General features: G+C 31.7%; 2 protein-coding genes across 26 annotated transcripts in view; one reads left to right on the top strand and one right to left on the bottom strand.

Annotated features, from left to right (window-relative positions):
• Positions 1 to 11,082, top strand: part of LOC127725800 (arrestin domain-containing protein 17-like) — a 54,883-nt gene extending 43,801 nt beyond the window's left edge. For 5 of the 6 annotated variants that reach the window (XM_052233087.1, XM_052233088.1, XM_052233086.1 and 2 more), the window contains 3 exons: positions 6,439 to 6,621; positions 7,263 to 7,525; positions 7,962 to 11,082. In XM_052233087.1, the coding sequence (XP_052089047.1) occupies positions 6,439 to 6,621; positions 7,263 to 7,517 (438 nt within the window). In that variant the 3' untranslated portion in view covers positions 7,518 to 7,525; positions 7,962 to 11,082. The remainder of the gene's footprint in view (positions 1 to 6,438; positions 6,622 to 7,262; positions 7,526 to 7,961) is intronic. The other variant, XR_007993181.1, reaches the window with a different exon arrangement.
• Positions 11,083 to 12,008: 926 nt separating this feature from the next.
• LOC127725799 (coiled-coil alpha-helical rod protein 1-like) overlaps positions 12,009 to 18,363 on the bottom strand; it is a 36,221-nt gene continuing 29,866 nt past the window's right edge. The window contains exons 17-24 of one of the 20 annotated variants that reach the window (XR_007993170.1): positions 17,975 to 18,076; positions 14,995 to 15,157; positions 14,728 to 14,816; positions 14,461 to 14,549; positions 14,283 to 14,371; positions 14,016 to 14,193; positions 13,849 to 13,926; positions 13,082 to 13,220 (exon numbers count right to left, since the gene is read on the bottom strand). Coding sequence is in view for 1 of the 20 variants with exons in the window: in XM_052233083.1 (XP_052089043.1) it covers positions 12,448 to 12,542; positions 13,082 to 13,220; positions 15,006 to 15,157; positions 17,975 to 18,076 (488 nt within the window). In the remaining 19 variants the exon portion in view is untranslated. The other 19 variants (XR_007993171.1, XR_007993160.1, XR_007993162.1 and 16 more) reach the window with 19 other exon arrangements.

Here is an 18,363-nt window from a genome sequence, read left to right as displayed (position 1 = left end):
AAGTTAAACAGGCTAATGACCCATGTTTTGATGCATTTAGTACTCAAATTGCATTCTATGATGCATTATGATGGTTTATTACAACATCAATTCATCTGTTCAGCATCATCTACGTCAGAATCAAGTAAGAGGAGGTCCTTTGTAGTAGAGTTATATTATTCATGAACTGTTAGCGCCAGTTTCATGACAAATGAAATGTTTTTTTACCATCTATTTGTTATATATGTAAATAAGTGTATGGGATTTGACACAAAGTATGAGAAGAGTATTTGGGACTGTGGACTTGCGTCATTATGTTATCTTGTGGTTGGAGATATTATTGATGTTGACAGAAGTTGAACTTTTGTAGTGTTTTTGATTAGGGTTTAATAGGTTCACATTTATTCTTGTTCCAAATTATATTTACCAAATTTTCTTGTTAATGTTATGACAGACCTGCATGGTATAATTGCCTGTGAGACAACATAATCAGCCAGAGACCAAAGAAGAGGTTGTGATCAACTATGGGTCACCTTACGGCCTTCAACAATGAGAAAAACCCATATTGTATAGTACGATATAGAAAAATAAAAATTTATCAAATTAAAACTTTTTTGCTAAAAACAAATATGACAGAAAGCAACCTACAACTGTTTCCACTATATTGTAACATTTTTTTAATTTACTTGAATGTAAATATATAGATGAGAACATTGAATAAAACATGGCATGGTATATTATAATTGGCAATCATTTGAAATCTTAGACCCAGGTAATATTTCCTATCATCTTGCTGTCCAAAGATCTCCACAAGACCCAGAAATGTTACTCTCAGGTCTCAGGTTTTCACAGTCTTTAATTCTTTCTAGTGATTCATTCTTTTGTATCCTAGTTCATTGCAACCAGAGAAAGAGACAGGATTTCTCATGACAAAAATTTATTAACCTGAAATAACTTTAATTGGGTAATTATTTCAAAAGATGTAATGTAGATGAGCGTAGAGAAATAGGACCATTTTGTATATTTTCATCTAGTACACATGCACTTGAAATGCATTAGGAAAAACTGCTCTTTTCAATTTAAACTTTTGATGCCTGAGGTTAAACAATCTTGCATGAAATCTTTGAAAACTTTGTTGAGGACAGTTCTATCCTACATATTGCTGGAGTAAAAGTTTCTAGTGAATAACAGATTGTGTTTGGCATTCCTATGAGTTTTTGTATTGTTTGTTTCTACATGATATCTTCCTGAAATAATAGATAAACAGTAATATTGGCTGAGATAAGAGCTATCTATCTGTAATCACTAATTCTCCATGTTGTTTTCTCTATGCTAATGATTTTTTAGCATGAGATGGAAGGAACATTCTCATGTCAAATAGTTATTTGTAGTTTTCTGATAAAATGTTTATTTGCATATAAAAGCTCCAAGACAGCATTTCTGTACTGTTTACTTATTCTGTAAATTGGGTTGATTTCATTAATAAGTTCTTTGAGTTTGATTAAACCATTTAGCAAAATAATAAAGATGTAATAGTTCTACATTTCATTTATAAGATAAAAATTCAAAAGATATTCAATGAAAGATAATTCAGTTATCTTTTTGTTTTTTTCACCACACGGAGAAATGGTTTATTTAAAAAAAAAATCAGATATGTATATCAAGCAGACAGCAACCCTTTAACTACTCCGAGATTATTCTAACGTCCCATTAGGCCCTAAACAAGTACTTAAAACAGGCTGTCAGATGTCAGAGCAATCTGAGACTATCCTATGACAAAATCAACCAAAAGACATCTACTTTCATTTATTAATTATAAAAACACAAAGAAAGTAATATTCTGCAAAGCACTTGTCCTTTTCTGCAAGTTTTTTGTCATAAACAACAGATATTATGAAATCAATGAGCAGTTATAAAACAATTTATGATGCATTAGTTTTAGTAATTAAACCTGCAGCATTATAAGAAAAAGGTGGTTAAATTTGTGTGATGGAACTTTGGGAACTACAGCTAGAGATTAACTAAGCTTAATACAAATTAGTATGTTACTATCACAGTCGGATTCTAATGTGGTTAAAATGCTGAAATTGAATTGCATGCACTTAGGTATAAAGCAGGAGCACTAAGCTTTCATTTATTAACCATACTTGACATTAAGTCATTGCGTTTCTTAAATAGAATATATAATATCCTGGGGCTTATTCATTACTTCATCTAACCAAGCAGTGAAATTGATGATATAAAAAGGAAATCATGCAGCAAAATTAATTGTGTAATATTTCATACTTAACTAAATCATAAGCTTAGAAATGTCATCAGACTGAGGAAAGCTTGTGTAATAGGATTTATTTTTGATCTAACCTATTTTATCCATTATGTGATGCATATTTAGTATGAATTACGGCAAAATTACACTTGAGTAAGATGTGTGGTAAACTTACAGAAATGGCAGGTACCCTTTAGATATGTTAGAGTCCAAAGAAAAAGATTTAATTGTCAATAACTACCGGGGTAATTCTTTTTCGTTGGTTTCTCGTGGGCAGCAGCTTTATTAGATTATTCAGTTGCTTAAACAAGAAATTCAAGCAGTTCTGAAACAAATAAAGATGACTGAAATGAATAGATAATTTATTTGTTTTTTTCTTATGTGTGTGTGTATGTTTGTTTGATTATTTTGTAACTCTTTGTTATATTTTGTGAGGGCCTCAGGGAAGATTAGTTTTATAGCTTACACGGCCGAACAATGTTACCCGCTTTTAATAAATAAAGAATTATTATTATTATTATTGTGGTCATATTTAAGTTGAACACACATTTTAATTGATTTCAACGGCTAAATGTTTCAATAGATTTAAATATGGTTACATTGACCGATACTCACATCTCATACCTCTTTGACATATGTATACTAAAATCATATTCATGAAATATTTTCCTATACAATGATAATTTTCCCATATCTGCAGTACTTGTAAACCAGCTAAAATCACTTTAAGTTATTGCCTCAACAATAAGAGGATATTTACACTTGAGTTTTAACATCCTATAATTATCAGGAATTGGGACACTTCTCTTAAACCGTTATAAAATATTACAATATTTGCCAAAGACTTAAACACAAATCTCGTTTAATATCAGTTTAGGGTTTTATTAGTTATTTTAAGAGAAGAAAACAATGTTATATTTCTTCCTTTTTGTTCAGAATTGTATAATGATTGGACACTTAGACAATTCATTAAAAGAAAGATTGAATCTTGTAGCTTATAAAAAATACAAGGAAATGTAATTTCCCATAAGTGAGCCTTCATCTGCTACAGGAAAATAGACCTTGAAAAATCTTATTGCCACATCAAAATTGTCAATAACAAGAAAAACAACTGACTGAAAACTAATCTTAAATGTTAACAACTTGGTTATTGTAAAATATTTGTTGTTCAAGCACTAATTTTTGTTTACATTTTGATGTTAAATTTCTCAATGATTGCAGATTTAACTAACTATTTTTGTTCAATCAAAATGAAGCTATTTAGAAGCATTATAAGCGGTTGAGTTAAGTGGAAATAAGTATAATATATCAAACAAGACAGCCGTTCTAAAATAGAAGTGGCAACATCCTTATATGTGTAAGTCATTTGAAATGGGAAAAAAAGTATTGTGAATATCCAGCCCCAAAAAATTTTGATTATTCTTAACCAAAATATTCAAAGTTTAGAACCTTGATAGAATTTATAGGTTCACCTGGGATCAAACATGTTTGTCTAGTACATTCAACAAAATATAAAACGTATATTATTCCCTTTTACAATACACAGTAACAGTTCTGCCAACTGTTAATAATGCAAATGCGTGAGATTTGGCCAAAATCGTAAAGATCAAAGAGAAAAAACAATAGATCAAAGGAAAATGCCGCAAATAAGCATGAAAATGCGTGAGTCTCACCCTAAATGCGTGAGACTTGGCAGCCCTGCAGTAACTTGTTGCATTTACTAATGCATATTCCTACAGTAAATGGGGTCCTGGGTGGCAGAGTGGTCTAAGTAATATATCTACAATGATCACGTATTAATACCCTGTCAATAATGAGGTTGCGAGTTCTAACCCACTCACATCAAAGTGTGTTTGACTCTGATCTCTGATAAATATAAATAAGAAGATGTGGTATGAGTGTCAATGAGATAACTCTCCATCCAAGTCACAATGTATAAAAAGTTAACAATTATAGGTCAAAGTACGGCCTTCAACACGCATCCTTGGCTCCCACGGAACAGCAAGCTATAAAGGGCCCCAAAATGACTAGTGTAAAACAATTCAAACAGGGGAAAACTAACAGTCTAATCTATATAAAACAAGAAAACGAGAAACACTTATAAACCACACCAACAAATGACAACCACTGAACAACAGGCTCCTGACTTAGGACAGGTGCATCAAAGATGCAGTGGGTTTAAACGTTTTAACAGGTGCCAACCTTCACCCTAACCTGAGATAGTAGTGAAACATTACAACATAAAAAGACACACTATCAAATATCAATTGAAAGATTGCCAGTTTTCAGTAAACGTTGTGGTTCTATAAGGGTACTTCTGCTTCCTCCGCCAATGAAAGGTGGCTACCATAATATAGCTTAGAGTGCTGAAAGTGGCATTCAACACCAACAATCCATCAATCAATCCCACAGTAATGCAAAACTGGCTTGAAGCCAAATAACAGTTTTCCTTTTTGCTCACCATTAGATGAAAAGTACAAATACAGTTAGTAAGTGTAAATTCATGCTTTACATGTTAAAATAAATCTTTCTTTCATCTTTTTTTTGTAATTATGAAGCCATTTGATGTATAATTTTTCCAAACTTTCACCATGAAAATGAGATTTAAATTTGTACTTAATACTTTGGGTACTGGTACATGTCGTACATCATAAGTTTTAAAATTTTAGTTTGAAAAGAACTTTGTGTGCTAAAGGAGACTTGAATACTGACAATTCACCATATACTTTGGATATATATTGTATGATGTATGCACTGAGAAATTAAGTTTCTGTTTTTATACATTAATACTTGGAACTTTTAAAAATTGTTACATCCCCAGATTTTAAAATTGATTTTACTAGATGGTGAGATAAGATTTTGAATAGAAATAGCTTCCTGCATTATCATTTGATAGCCAGTATCTCATGTGGAACAATCAAGTGTATGTGTACCAACACTTTCAGTCATCATGAATCAGTTGACTGAGTACTATTTGTGAAACATTTGTAAACTGGAGATATATATTGGATTAGTATCGAAGAAAAAAGTACATTCCTAGGGATAAGATTATTAAGGGAATTCATGTAGACTATAAAATGGATTTTTTTTCTCAGAATGAAAGTATTAACCTATAAAGTGTATATAATTGGAGCCTAATCACTCCATAGCATGTTTTTCTGAAAAGATAATGGTACTGGTCAATTCTTATTTTGCATTTATTGTGTTTTAATAGTATGGTAATTAGGTAACTGTTAAATGTTCACAACTGATGTATGTATCTATGTATCTTCCGATATAAAAATAAGGTGAAATGGTTAGTGGTGTAAATTCTTTTCCGTAAAATCAATGCACATGCATGAGCCAATTTTAATTTAAAATAGTTATCACAGAAAATTGTTAGTTATAGTGATATTTAAGGATGTTCGCTCCTCTTGTTTTTGATTTTTTGTCAGATATTCGGAATCCTCTGGTTTTGTCCATGTTTTTACATTAAGAAATTTTGTTCACTAACCCCTACTTTTCTTTTCATAATTTTATTACATATAGTTTAAAAAGCCATATTTGAAAATCTTATAAAATCCTTGTTATTTTTTCAATGTTTTTGAAAGAAAAAAGGTGCCAATGTTAAATGTATGAAAAATCTAGAGAGAATCATTTCCCACCAAATTTTCAATGGCTTATATCTCGAAAACAAGCACGCGGAGTCACGGACCCTTCATTTTTTTCTGCTTTTTTAGTTCCTTCATTTGTATACTGTCAATTTATGACAGTTTTTCAAAAAGCTTGTTATTTTGAAACAGGCCGAGTAGCGAACATCCCTAATATGAAAAAAAGAAGATGTGGGTATACATCAATAAGACAGCAACCCAATAACCAAAAAAAAAAAAATTTGAGTGTAACAGAAAATCTTCAACCATAGAAAGGTGTCAACAAGTCGAGCTGTAAGTGTTTTGTTTAGTCCAGATTGAAAACAACAATAAAGGTACTGTTCCAATAGTACAAGGTTATAATAGACCAATCTAAAGTTGTTTTTTATGAATGAGTAACCCTGAGTTAAAACAAAGTAAATGAAATCATTGAGAGATCAGTTCTTACTGTGACATAATAACATAAGCATTGTGACATAGGAAATATACAGGAAAATGAAGGAATTTCAAAGTCATCTACATATAGCGTTTTTAATCATAAAGAAATTTTATAATTCATTACAGAATGTGACATATTATTCATACAGAGGAAGATTTTCTGAGTCCACGACTTTAGTAACAGTGAGGAAGGGTAGTATTGTACCGCGAGGTAAACAGACATGGCAACGAGAACTAATCAGCATTCCTACAGCTCCACCATCACATCTGAGAGGGTGTAAAATTATAGATGTCCAATATAGTATAGAGGTAACCACTATAAGCCATTTACAATATCCTCTTAAACGAGCATGCTACATTTTAGTAATTTGTAATTATGTATGAATTCCCTACCAGACTTAATTGACTTTTTAAGATGTTTGTACATTAAAAAGCCATTCAAACTATTTGTAAAACATTACATCTGCAATCAATTTCATCATTTTTGTAGGTATAATTCATTCTAAAAATTTAAGCCTTTCAATAATACTATTGTTGTGTAGTTTTTTGAGAGTGAGAGTTATTAGGAAGAGGGGGACAAAACTAATCTTCTTTGAAATTGTGAGTGAAATTTCTTATGAACATTCAGTTGTTGCTTTCATCATCTTTGACATTATCATTATTATCCAATTTATATTTTACATGAAAATAAAGGGTAGGTGTACAAAGGTAAAAATAAGAAACACCTGGAATTAACGATGTATCAAAAGCCTTCATGATGTCTTTCTTCTATATGATGAAAAAACCATAAATCAAGAACAAGAGAGACATCATAAGGCTGCAGGAGTTATCTCCCATTGTGTGTATTCTGCCTATTTCTTACTTACGGTTGATAATCATTACATAAGTGCAAGCAGTACATGTAATTTGGTATGTATATTTGTATTAATTGCGCGTTAATTTTATTTTAGCTGTGTATCAAGCCATCAGGATTTGCCAGGAAAGTGAAACTCCCTGTAGACATTTTAATAGGAACTGTTCCATTATCAGACACTACAATAAAAAAATCGTCGTATCATCCGTTGCCATCTAATGTAGAGGAAAAGAGTATTCCTTACCCTTTCTTTGAAAATCCGTCAGATAAAGTATATCTTACAGATATGGGATATTTACAACACATGTTACCCACAGCACCACCGTGGGAGGAAGATGCAGATATCCCCTGACCAACAAGGTAATTGTAAAAAAGTTGTATTTATGTCTCCTCCATTAAATGCATCTCATCCGGCTTTTAGATAATAAAGAAACTAAGGTTTCAACTCCCTCAGACAAAGTTGACCTTAGATGTATTTGGCTATTTTTTTAGGTCAGCTCTTCAACTGTTTCGGTTCTTATACATCCTTGACTTTCAAATATGCGGCTTTGAGCGTTCCTGATGAAGGTAAATCCAGAAAATCACTTTGGATGCATGAAATTTATAACCTGCTGTTTTCTTATTTATTAGCACACCCCAACCCAAGGGGTAAAGGGGGGATTCAGACCCCCCTCCCCTCCCCTCCCCTCCCCCGACCTCAACTCTGTAGATTTGTTACAGATTTTAAGACATCACATATCTACAGAATTTACATGTGAAATTATATACTCACACAATCTTTTAATTTTCATTTCAGATATATAAACATTTCGACTTGACAAATGTCTCATTACTACAGAAGAAAAATCCATGTCATTAAAAGCATGTCATTGTGAGGAAGGATTGACACAGAACTAATGGTCCAATACTAACACATCATAGTACTTTGTCGTGGGATTGTACATCAAAGAATACAGAATCACGATTTGTTTTGATTACAATCTCTGTGTTCATGTATCTTGGTTCACTACATACATATTTCATATTAAGCTTTTGTCATTGCAAGTTTTTTTCTGCAATAAATAGCAAAAACTTTATTTTACAGACTGTGTTTCAGAGACTTGGACTCTAAAAAGTTTCCATTTATAATGTAATGTAATGAAATGATAGATAATGAAACGTTTTCCATAGTGTGTATATAAAACTGTGTTGGGCAATATTTTGTGTAGTACATGTACAAGTACGGATGGATAAACATGTATTTCTATGTAGTTTTAGTCCAATGATTTTCAAAATTCTTGACACTTAATTAATAATAATAAATAAGAATGGCATTTCCACTCAAGACTAGAATGGCATATTTTTTTTACCATTGTACCAATTATCTTAAAAGCTTTAATGTTTGTTTTATATATGAACTCAGTTGTGCTACTTGAAATTAAAAAAAAACTTTATTTGAAAGAAATGATGAATATGTGTTCATGTAGTGAAGTATACTAGATTAATCAGGTTATTTTATTCTTCTTCAAAACTAAATCACCATCAGGATTATGGGTAATTCAATTGTTCTTACCTCAAAAGGGAAAAGAACATGGCATCATTTAATGAATATCTATTGTTTGTGACATGTAAAACAAGCACAAAAGTTTTGGTATATTTTTTTTCTGTATATTCTCAGAATTGCATAAACTAAAGTGTTAGCTGACTAAAAATAAAGGTCATACTGTTTTGTCAACAGCCAGTTTTTTTTGTTAAAGAAATTTGGTAGTTTTTACTATTAAAACTCTTGTTAAATATTTTATGCAGCAGAAGTGTTTCTATGATACGGTTACAGACAGGCCTTGTCAAGAGCTATCCAAATTGTCTGAAATAAACGTTCTTTAAAGTTACAGAAAGCCCTGCTGTAAATATTAAAACTGTTTAATGTAAATAGTTGTTTTTGTTGGAGTTAATTCTTGTTAATTTTATGTTGTAAATTATCAATGAAGTTCAAATCAGCTGTGATATAATGCCAAATATAGTAACTAATGTAGTTGTCATGTGATCGTCACATGGTCTTCTTTTGAAGCATAATATATAAGTGCTTATGTGTTCAGTCAGTTTTGTTTTGTATGTTTAGTTGTAAAATGAACGTTTCTTTTGTTGAAAGATAAGTTTTCCATATAAAAGTATATTTTATGTCTTTAAAACTTGAAAAATCTTCAGTTTCGAATTTTATTTGTTATTTTAATTACTAGTAATGTAACTTTTAAATCTAAAAGTGAAATTTCATTCATCAATCTCTTTTAACATATCAATAATCCATAATTAAGAGCTATTAAGATTTAGCTGGTTTAGATTGAATTGGTTTAATTGTTTGTAATACATTGATAATGAATGCCATGTATGCGTAGTTATAAGTGACCTTTTAGGTCTTGCAGCTACTTCTACCAACTAATATACATTCTTCAAATAATGTCTAAATAGAATATTGACTGCTTATTATGTAGATGTTATATATCTGTAAATGTTTATTTCTGTAAACAGCAGGTTATTTTTAAATGGTATTACAAATTTTAACAAATATTTTATTAGACTAAACAATTTTATTCCTTTTTTTTTTTACTTTAAGTGCATGTAAAATATCTGGATGCATAGATATTTATGCCAGAAATTGAGGATGAATCTGAATGTGTTAATAACTCTTTTTATTAACAGTTTGAAAAGTGGAAAACTCTTACAGTTATCTCAGTTTCTTCAATTAATTAGATATTAAGAACCGACTTAGTTGTAATGAACGTTTTTGCCGATGTATTTTTGCTTTTAAAACAATCTTCATTCACTTAATAGTGAAAAGCCTAAGCAACTTTACAGTATACATATACTTTTAAAGATAATGTGCGTGTAAATGTAAACAAATCAGTCCTACAATAAACGGTTAATATAACTGGAATGAGAAGTCTATTGTTTTGATGAAGCTCAGCATTAGGATTGTTTACTTCAAGAATAATCTAATATGAAATAAACAATGATGTACAAGAATTCTATTGTTTTGATGAAGGACAGCATTACGAAGCTTTATTTCAAGAATAATCTAATATGAAATATACAATGATGTACAAATTACAACGAAATTACAATGTATCATAGATTTATGATAAGTAGCTTAACAAGTTGAAAATATCTATTAAATGGAGGGTACTTTAGTGTTCAAGTTAGACACGTGTATGTCATATTTGACCAAGGATCTCCAGTAAAATTGTTCTATAAAATATCAATAACATAATACCACCAGGCTTCATTAGAAAAATAATAATAAATTGGGTATCCAAGAACCAGATTTAAAATATAATGACTTTCACTTGTTGAAAATAGCCTGCTGCTATATATATAGTACTGCTTGTATAAAGTACTAGCAAATGTTTTATGTAACAACTAGTCCATGTGTCTTCCATATATAGTTGACAAATCAAAAGAAACAGAGAACTGGAAATGTTTACACCAGAAAATACTGGTTTTCAATGTCATAACTTTACAAGAGTCCTGGAAAGTTTTAAAACCTTTATAGTTGGAATATGATTATAAACCTACAAAACCTTATTGTATTTGTCAAACAATTTTCTGTATAAAACTAATATCAAGAATTGGTCATAAATAATTTACGTAACATAATGTGAAATATTCTAGTGTTCGGAATAGTGTTAGAACTGGTGTCTGTATATTGATAGTTTTAATGCCAGTTTTATTCAGTGTAAGCCTACATATCTCATCATATACATTACATGACACATTAATCTGTTAGTTTCATCCTGACAGGTTATTCATCCCATTAAATTCTTGTTTTATTCAAGAACCATAACTCTTGAGTTGTTAATATTATGTCTGTTTCATTGTATGTCATTACTTGTAATGCAATATGATATGTTCAGATATGGTCAAATAAAATAATTTATATTGTATTCTGTTATTTTTAAGTATTTATACTGCCTCTGGATCAGATGAAAAAATAAGGCAGAAGATACAAATGGGGACATTCAAAACGCATAGGTTTAGAGAAACTCACAATGCCATGGCTAAAAAATGAAAAAAATGATATAGGACGAACAAAATCATCAAACACCACTGTAACAATCAACTGATCAATGTAAAAGCAACCAAAAACCTAAGGATAAACTTGAGTGCTGCAGAAGGTAAATATCTCCTGCTCCACTGGTGGTTACTGTCATGTTGCACATTGCAAGTATACACTGGGTGATGTTGTAAATGAGAAAAAGAGTACACAATTGTTTCTGCAAGTAGGACATTACCATCTCACCACAGACATTTCATAACAGTTTACCAAATTATGCTGGCATTTTAAAAGTTTTTGAAGAGATATCTTCAGCTTTGCCATTTAAAACCCTTTATTCAATAGTCTAAAAAAAGAATCCTTCATGGTGGTGTAGGGTGAGCAGGCATAGAAAATAGTGTACCTAATATGTGCATCAACTCCTACAGTTTTTAACCCTCGTCTCTGAAACGTCACAGAAAGGTTGCACACTTGATGAAGGTGTGTACCTGCTATTATGGAATTGTTTGATCATTTTTTCAACTTCAATTATGGAGTTGTTATAAAGATTTTTTCCCATTGAAACTTCCAAAACAAATGAAATTCAATCCATGATGTGACGTTATTTTAATTTTGAGTTTACAAACTTTTGTAATTATAATCCATAGTCCTTTAGATTCTGAAACGGAAAAATGTAACTTCTTACTTGTTAAGATCTAGATGACATACAAGTACCTACTCCTGATAACCATAAAAACATTTCTAGCAAAATCAAATTAGCCCTGTATCCAGTAGGCTTTCCTAATAAACATTGGTTACCCACACTAAAAAGATAGATACAATTATTCAATTATTTTTAATAAGATACAAAAATAAATAAGATATCACAAAACTTAACAGTCAGGATTTTGTAAAAAATAATCCATGAACAAAGCATTGAATTACAAACACCAACTGTTACTTCCAAGGTCATACAAAGTCAATGTGACAAGTATAAGAATGTCAGATGTTACTTTGAATAAATAAATTGAACATTTTTGGCCTTAGTCTTAGTCTATGTTGAAACTCCCATCTACAAACATGACTGGCAGTATTTTACATGTAACTCCGTATCAAGAGCTAAATCAGATATATTTTTTTGACTGTTCTATATCAGTTCAACATAACTAGAAACTATTAACAGCTTCAGCTTCTCTCACTTTATGATTATGAATGAATAACAAGTATAGCTGTATAGTTATAAGACTAGTGCTATCATGGTCAACATTAATATTTCTCAGTCATCTTCTTCATCAGAACTAGATATATCATCCTTCATCACAGCAGATGTAAGCGACTTCAGATCTTCTAACACTGAGGTAATTGGTTCATCTGAAGAAAAAAAACATCTCTTCAGTGATTTAATTAAAAAAAATAATGATTTCATTAACAGATAAGCTGCATTTTTGTTTATATTTCATTGAAACATTAATTTGTAAATTGAAATACACCAATTGATATTTGCTAAATAATAAATCTACTATAGAATTATTTGATTAAAAGTATTTTATCTTTTTTTTTATTTTTAAATGTTATCAAGAAATTTGCCATCCCCCAAGATCACATAAACTTCAATACCTTTAACAGGGGGAGATAACTCTGGTTATTTCATTTTTCAAAAATTTTATTTTTTATATTTTCATCAAAAATTGTCATCCTAAAATAGCACACACATATACAATGTTTAGAAGATTTTTGGGGTTGTTTGTTTTGTTTTTTGGAAGACAAGATTTTTAAAATCCCATAGTTTGCAATGACTGCAATGACGCAACGCAACGCCTTACGCAGGGGACAATAATCTGACATTTAAATATTGAAAAAAAGATAAATGATAATTCTAAAGTATTTGGACAAATTCCTTTCAACCATACCTTTAACAGGTGGAGATAACTCTAGTTTACTTGGTAGTGATATTTCTGGTTCTTGAGATTCTGCTGATTCATCAAACTGGACTGGTTCCCCTCTGGCATTCTTAACTCTCCCTATTAATCCTTCTTGCCTTAATGTAGCCTGAAAACATGCAAGTACAAATTTTACTTTGAAATATTCAATAACTAGAAAATTTGCTCTTCATATATTTTTACTTTTTCATAAATATATCTTAAAAATATAAAATTAAATCATACTACTGTCCGTGTTACTTTTGTAAATGTGTTATTCTGATATTAATCATAAAAATGTTTATCAGTTATACAGGTATTGTATTACTTTTCTAATATTTGCATTTTGGGGGGTTTGCAGGGAAACAGTTGTTGATATCTACATTTAGTTTCATTTCAAATTGTTATAAATTTATAAATTTTAGTGGAAATATTAAATAAATATGTACAATTGTTATCATCTCTTCCAAGTGAATTTGAATCTTGATCAGACTTTCAAGTCCTTAAAAAAAACCATCAAGAGGCTTTAACATCAAAGTATAGGCATCAGGTCTTTAGGTAGACCAGGGCAGCCTCAGTCTGACTCAACAGGTTGAAATCTTTTTAATAACATTTGTTTGCCCCCTCCCCTCTTTGGTTTCATGATTCCAATCTCTACCTTCTACTTACCATCATAAGATTTCTCTCCGACTCCACAGTCTGTAGTCTCTGTTCTCCCCTCTTTGGTTTCATGATTCCAATCTCTACCTGATACTTACCATCATAAGATTTCTCTCCGACTCCACAGTCTGTAGTCTCTGTTCTCCCCTCTTTGGTTTCATGATTCCAATCTCTACCTTCTACTAACCATCATAAGATTTCTCTCAGACTCCACAGTCTGTAGTCTCTGTTCTCCCCTCTTTGGTTTCATGATTCCCATCTCTACCTTATACTTACCATCATAAGATTTCTCTCCGACTCCACAGTCTGTAGTCTCTGTTCTCCCCTCTTTGGTTTCATGATTCCAATCTCTACCTTATACTTACCATCATAAGATTTCTCTCCGACTCCACAGTCTGTAGTCTCTGTTCTCCCCTCTTTGGTTTCATGATTCCAATCTCTACCTGATACTTACCATCATAAGATTTCTCTCCGACTCCACAGTCTGTAGTCTCTGTTCTCCCCTCTTTGGTTTCATGATTCCAATCTCTACCTTATACTTACCATCATAAGATTTCTCTCCGACTCCACAGTCTGTAGTCTCTGTTCTCCCCTCTTTGGTTTCATGATTCCAATCTCTACCTTATACTTACCATCATAAGATTTCTCTCCGACTCCATAGTCTGTAGTCTCTGTTCTCCCCTCTTTGGTTTCATGATTCCAATCTCTACCTGATACTTACCATCATAAGATTTCTCTCTGACTCCACAGTCTGTAGTCTCTGTTCTCCCCTCTTTGGTTTCATGATTCCAATCTCTACCTGATACTTACCATCATAAGATTTCTCTCTGACTCCACAGTCTGTAGTATCTGTTCTCCCCTCTTTGGTTTCATGATTCCAATCTCTACCTGATACTTACCATCATAAGATTTCTCTCCGACTCCACAGTCTGTAGTCTCTGTTCTCCCCTCTTTGGTTTCATGATTCCAATCTCTACCTTATACTTACCATCATAAGATTTCTCTCAGACTCCACAGTCTGTAGTCTCTGTTCTCCCCTCTTTGGTTTCATGATTCCCATCTCTACCTGATACTTACCATCATAAGATTTCTCTCCGACTCCACAGTCTGTAGTCTCTGTTCTCCCCTCTTTGGTTTCATGATTCCAATCTCTACCTGATACTTACCATCATAAGATTTCTCTCCGACTCCACAGTCTGTAGTCTCTGTTCTCCCCTCTTTGGTTTCATGATTCCAATCTCTACCTTCTACTTACCATCATAAGATTTCTCTCCGACTCCACAGTCTGTAGTCTCTGTTGTATCCCTTCTATTTGTCTTGTATAATGCTGCTCTACTGTGTTTAAATGTTCTGTGGCTCTTTCTTTCTCTCTTGCTGTCTGTCTCTCCAGCTGCCTCAGTGATACAACTGCAGAAAGTTATTTTAGATTTAAATATTCAAAACAACAAACTGTGAAGGATATAAAATTACTTTTTGGTGGAGTGACTGAATGAAAGGTAAGGATTTAATTTTATGATTCAATGACTGGAGAGGAAGAGAAAAAGAATAACTGATTTGGCAAAAATAATATATGTCTGTTTCCTGTCTACAGAACTACCCTAAGTTTGATCAGAGACCGTCAAAGGTTTTATTGCCTTTCCAAGAATACCGTATAGCGGGTTATTTTCGTGTGTGTAAAATTTCGCAATATAGGGGCAACAAAGTATACAAAAAATTTTGGCGGTTTTTATTTTGGCGGATTCTTTAATCCCAATTAAATATTTTAGCGGATACTAAAATGGTTGCAGTTAAAAAGTTGTAAAAATTGACAAACAAGTGTCTATTGTTATGGTTAAATGATTGTTTTACGTGCATGAAGTCTTATTTATTCAATGGCGTAGTTACGTTGAGGCAACCGAGGCAGTTGCCTTGGTGGGAAAAAAAAAACTTTTATAATCTTATTCTTCAGTTTAAACAATTTCGACCTGAAGCAACAGACTCGCTTCTAAACGCTTATTATAAACCGACTTGTATAATACTATCATACAGCTTGTTGTCGGTATTCATTTGTAGACGGATAGTTGGTATCCTTTGCGAATTCAAGACTTATTGAAACATTTCCCTTCCCTTATTGGAAATCCCCTTTGCGGTGGTTTTCAGTAATCTAAATATGTCTGAGTCAAAGAAATCCGACACAATTGAAGCTTACAGATTTATTTAACCCTACTCCAAGCAAAATCAGTAGAATAGATCCTGATGATGATCGAACTCACGAGACTTCTCCGATCGAATCACTTGCCCATTTTGGTAAAACATTCAAATTATTAATTTTGTGTGATGATATTGAAATTTCTAGTAAATGAGGGTCTGGATGAGGTAAATAGACTTGCAATAAATGTAAAGTTAAAAGAATAGAACTTTAGAATGGTGCCAAAATATAAAAGGAAAATAAAATTATGGGCAAAAAGAATTAGAAATGAATGTTCAAACCCTCATATAACCGGCAGTATGTCAAGGATAAAGACATTGACCGAAACCTTGTATTGGACAAGTTTGACGCTAGTGGAAATAGAAGAATTGGTGCTTTGCACCTGTAGAGGATTTTTAGTATCAAAATTTAAAACATATTACAGAATTCAACTTTCATAAATAAATTTAAAGCACACATGATTATGGTATTTTAAAACACTAGTATTCAATATCTCTTACAAACAAAGAGAAAGGAAAAAAAGTAACATCGGAGCTTGACATATTGTAAATACTTGTAGCTATTGTTAAAACATATTAGCATTATTATGTTGAATAAAGTAAAACAACTGCTATTACTTTAATTTTTTTTTTCGTTTTTCAAATGGTAAAACCTCTATAGCTTATGGGGGGCTGTGCCCCCCAGACCCCTGCCTCGGTAATATCAGAGGGCAAGCTACGCCGCTATTATTGATTATATTTTGATATTTTTCAAAGGTGTACAAACTTCTTGTAAATGTAACGGTTGGTTAGTTACGAAATTGACCAGACCTTCGATGTACTAATTAGATTATAAAATTATCATGAGTGACTTGCAACTCTTATATAATTTGACACTAATCAATAAGGATAAAAAACCTGACAAAGTACCTTACACTCTTATATTATTAATTATTGTATTATGTAACCAATTAACAATTAACACCTGATAGCCAGTGAACAATGGCCTTTTGCATTTATGTTGTTTAAATTAACATAAACCATAATTGATCCGACAAACGAGAAAAATAGATAGTTTACAAAACGCTTTAGTTATTAGAAAGTACCGAATGTATGAATTTAATTTTGCGATTTCCCCTTACCCACCAAAATAAGCGTAAAAAATAAACACCCCGCGAAAATAACCCGCTATACGGTATTACTCAAGAAATAGTGTTACTTTTGTGTTGTTTGAGTAGATAAACAATCCTATTTCCTCTAAATGTCAATGTCAAATTTGTAATAAGATTGACCATAATAAAGTAAAAAGAATATTTGAAATTACAAATGTGCCATTGTACATGTGCGAAATTACTGTGAATACACAAAAAATAACAACAAAAGCAATCAACACTTTTTTTTAAGGCTGGAGACAGGAAAAAGACATATATATAAATCTTTTTTGGGTTTTACATTTCTTCAAGATTGAAAGCCTTCTTGCAAATGTAAATGCTTCTTTATTATTACTGTAGCAACTGCAGATGTAAAATCTGACATGGTGTAAAATACACTTATGAGTTTGTGTCAAACTAAATAGTAATTACAGATGATATAAAACCAATTATCACAATGTTTTTTTTTAATTTTTATTAATTTATAGACTCTAACTAATACTGTTAAGTTATTCAGATTAATAAGTAAGTATTATTTTTAAAATAAATAGTGGAAAATATAATAGTTTTTTTTAAGACAAGTATGTTGACTGTGATGGAGGGAGGTTGACAATAGAAAAGGAGGGAAGTTGACTGTTATGGAGGGGGGTTAAAATAGGAAAAGAGGTATGTTTGATTAGGCAAAAATTTTACCTTATCCCTTCATGAAATATCAATTTTAACATCCTTTTTTTATTGAACATGGCTGTGTCCACACAACCAAATGAGTGGCTCCTCAGCATAATCTTATTTCAAACAGAAAAAATTCAGATAACATTTCTATACAATAGACAACCCTGTGTTCTGAATTGTTCACTAATTGACCTATACTTTTGTACACAACAGAGTCATTTTGTTATTAACCTACCAGCTTTTGTATGTTCTCTTTTGGCATCATTGAGTTGTCTGTCTAAATCTGCCAGTTGTTCTGCAAACTCTTGTTCTATAATAGTCTTCTGCTCTTCTATCACTAAAACATTCAAGTTACATGTAGCATTTATAACTATTGTGCTGAAAAATTATTTTCATCTAAAACAATTTAAGCAAATGTTTTTACAAGGTCTACTGTATAACAAGAAATGATTGTAACAGGATGCTGTTACGAAGTCTCCCAAACGAAGCTCCCATAATTCGTAATTCCCAGGGTCGCCTGTCATTAGGCAACGTCCAGTGAAAATTGGTTTGGTCCAGTAAAGTTATATGCATTAGTGATGCCTGGGTACTAACCTTGTATATCATTCAAATCATCTTGGCATG

The sequence above is a fragment of the Mytilus californianus genome, unplaced genomic scaffold, assembly GCF_021869535.1.
Source record: "Mytilus californianus isolate M0D057914Y unplaced genomic scaffold, xbMytCali1.0.p SCAF_15, whole genome shotgun sequence".
In the NCBI taxonomy this organism is placed as follows: domain Eukaryota; kingdom Metazoa; phylum Mollusca; class Bivalvia; order Mytilida; family Mytilidae; genus Mytilus; species Mytilus californianus.
Note: the sequence above shows the minus strand (reverse complement) of the source record. Positions and strands in the feature narration are given on the sequence as shown.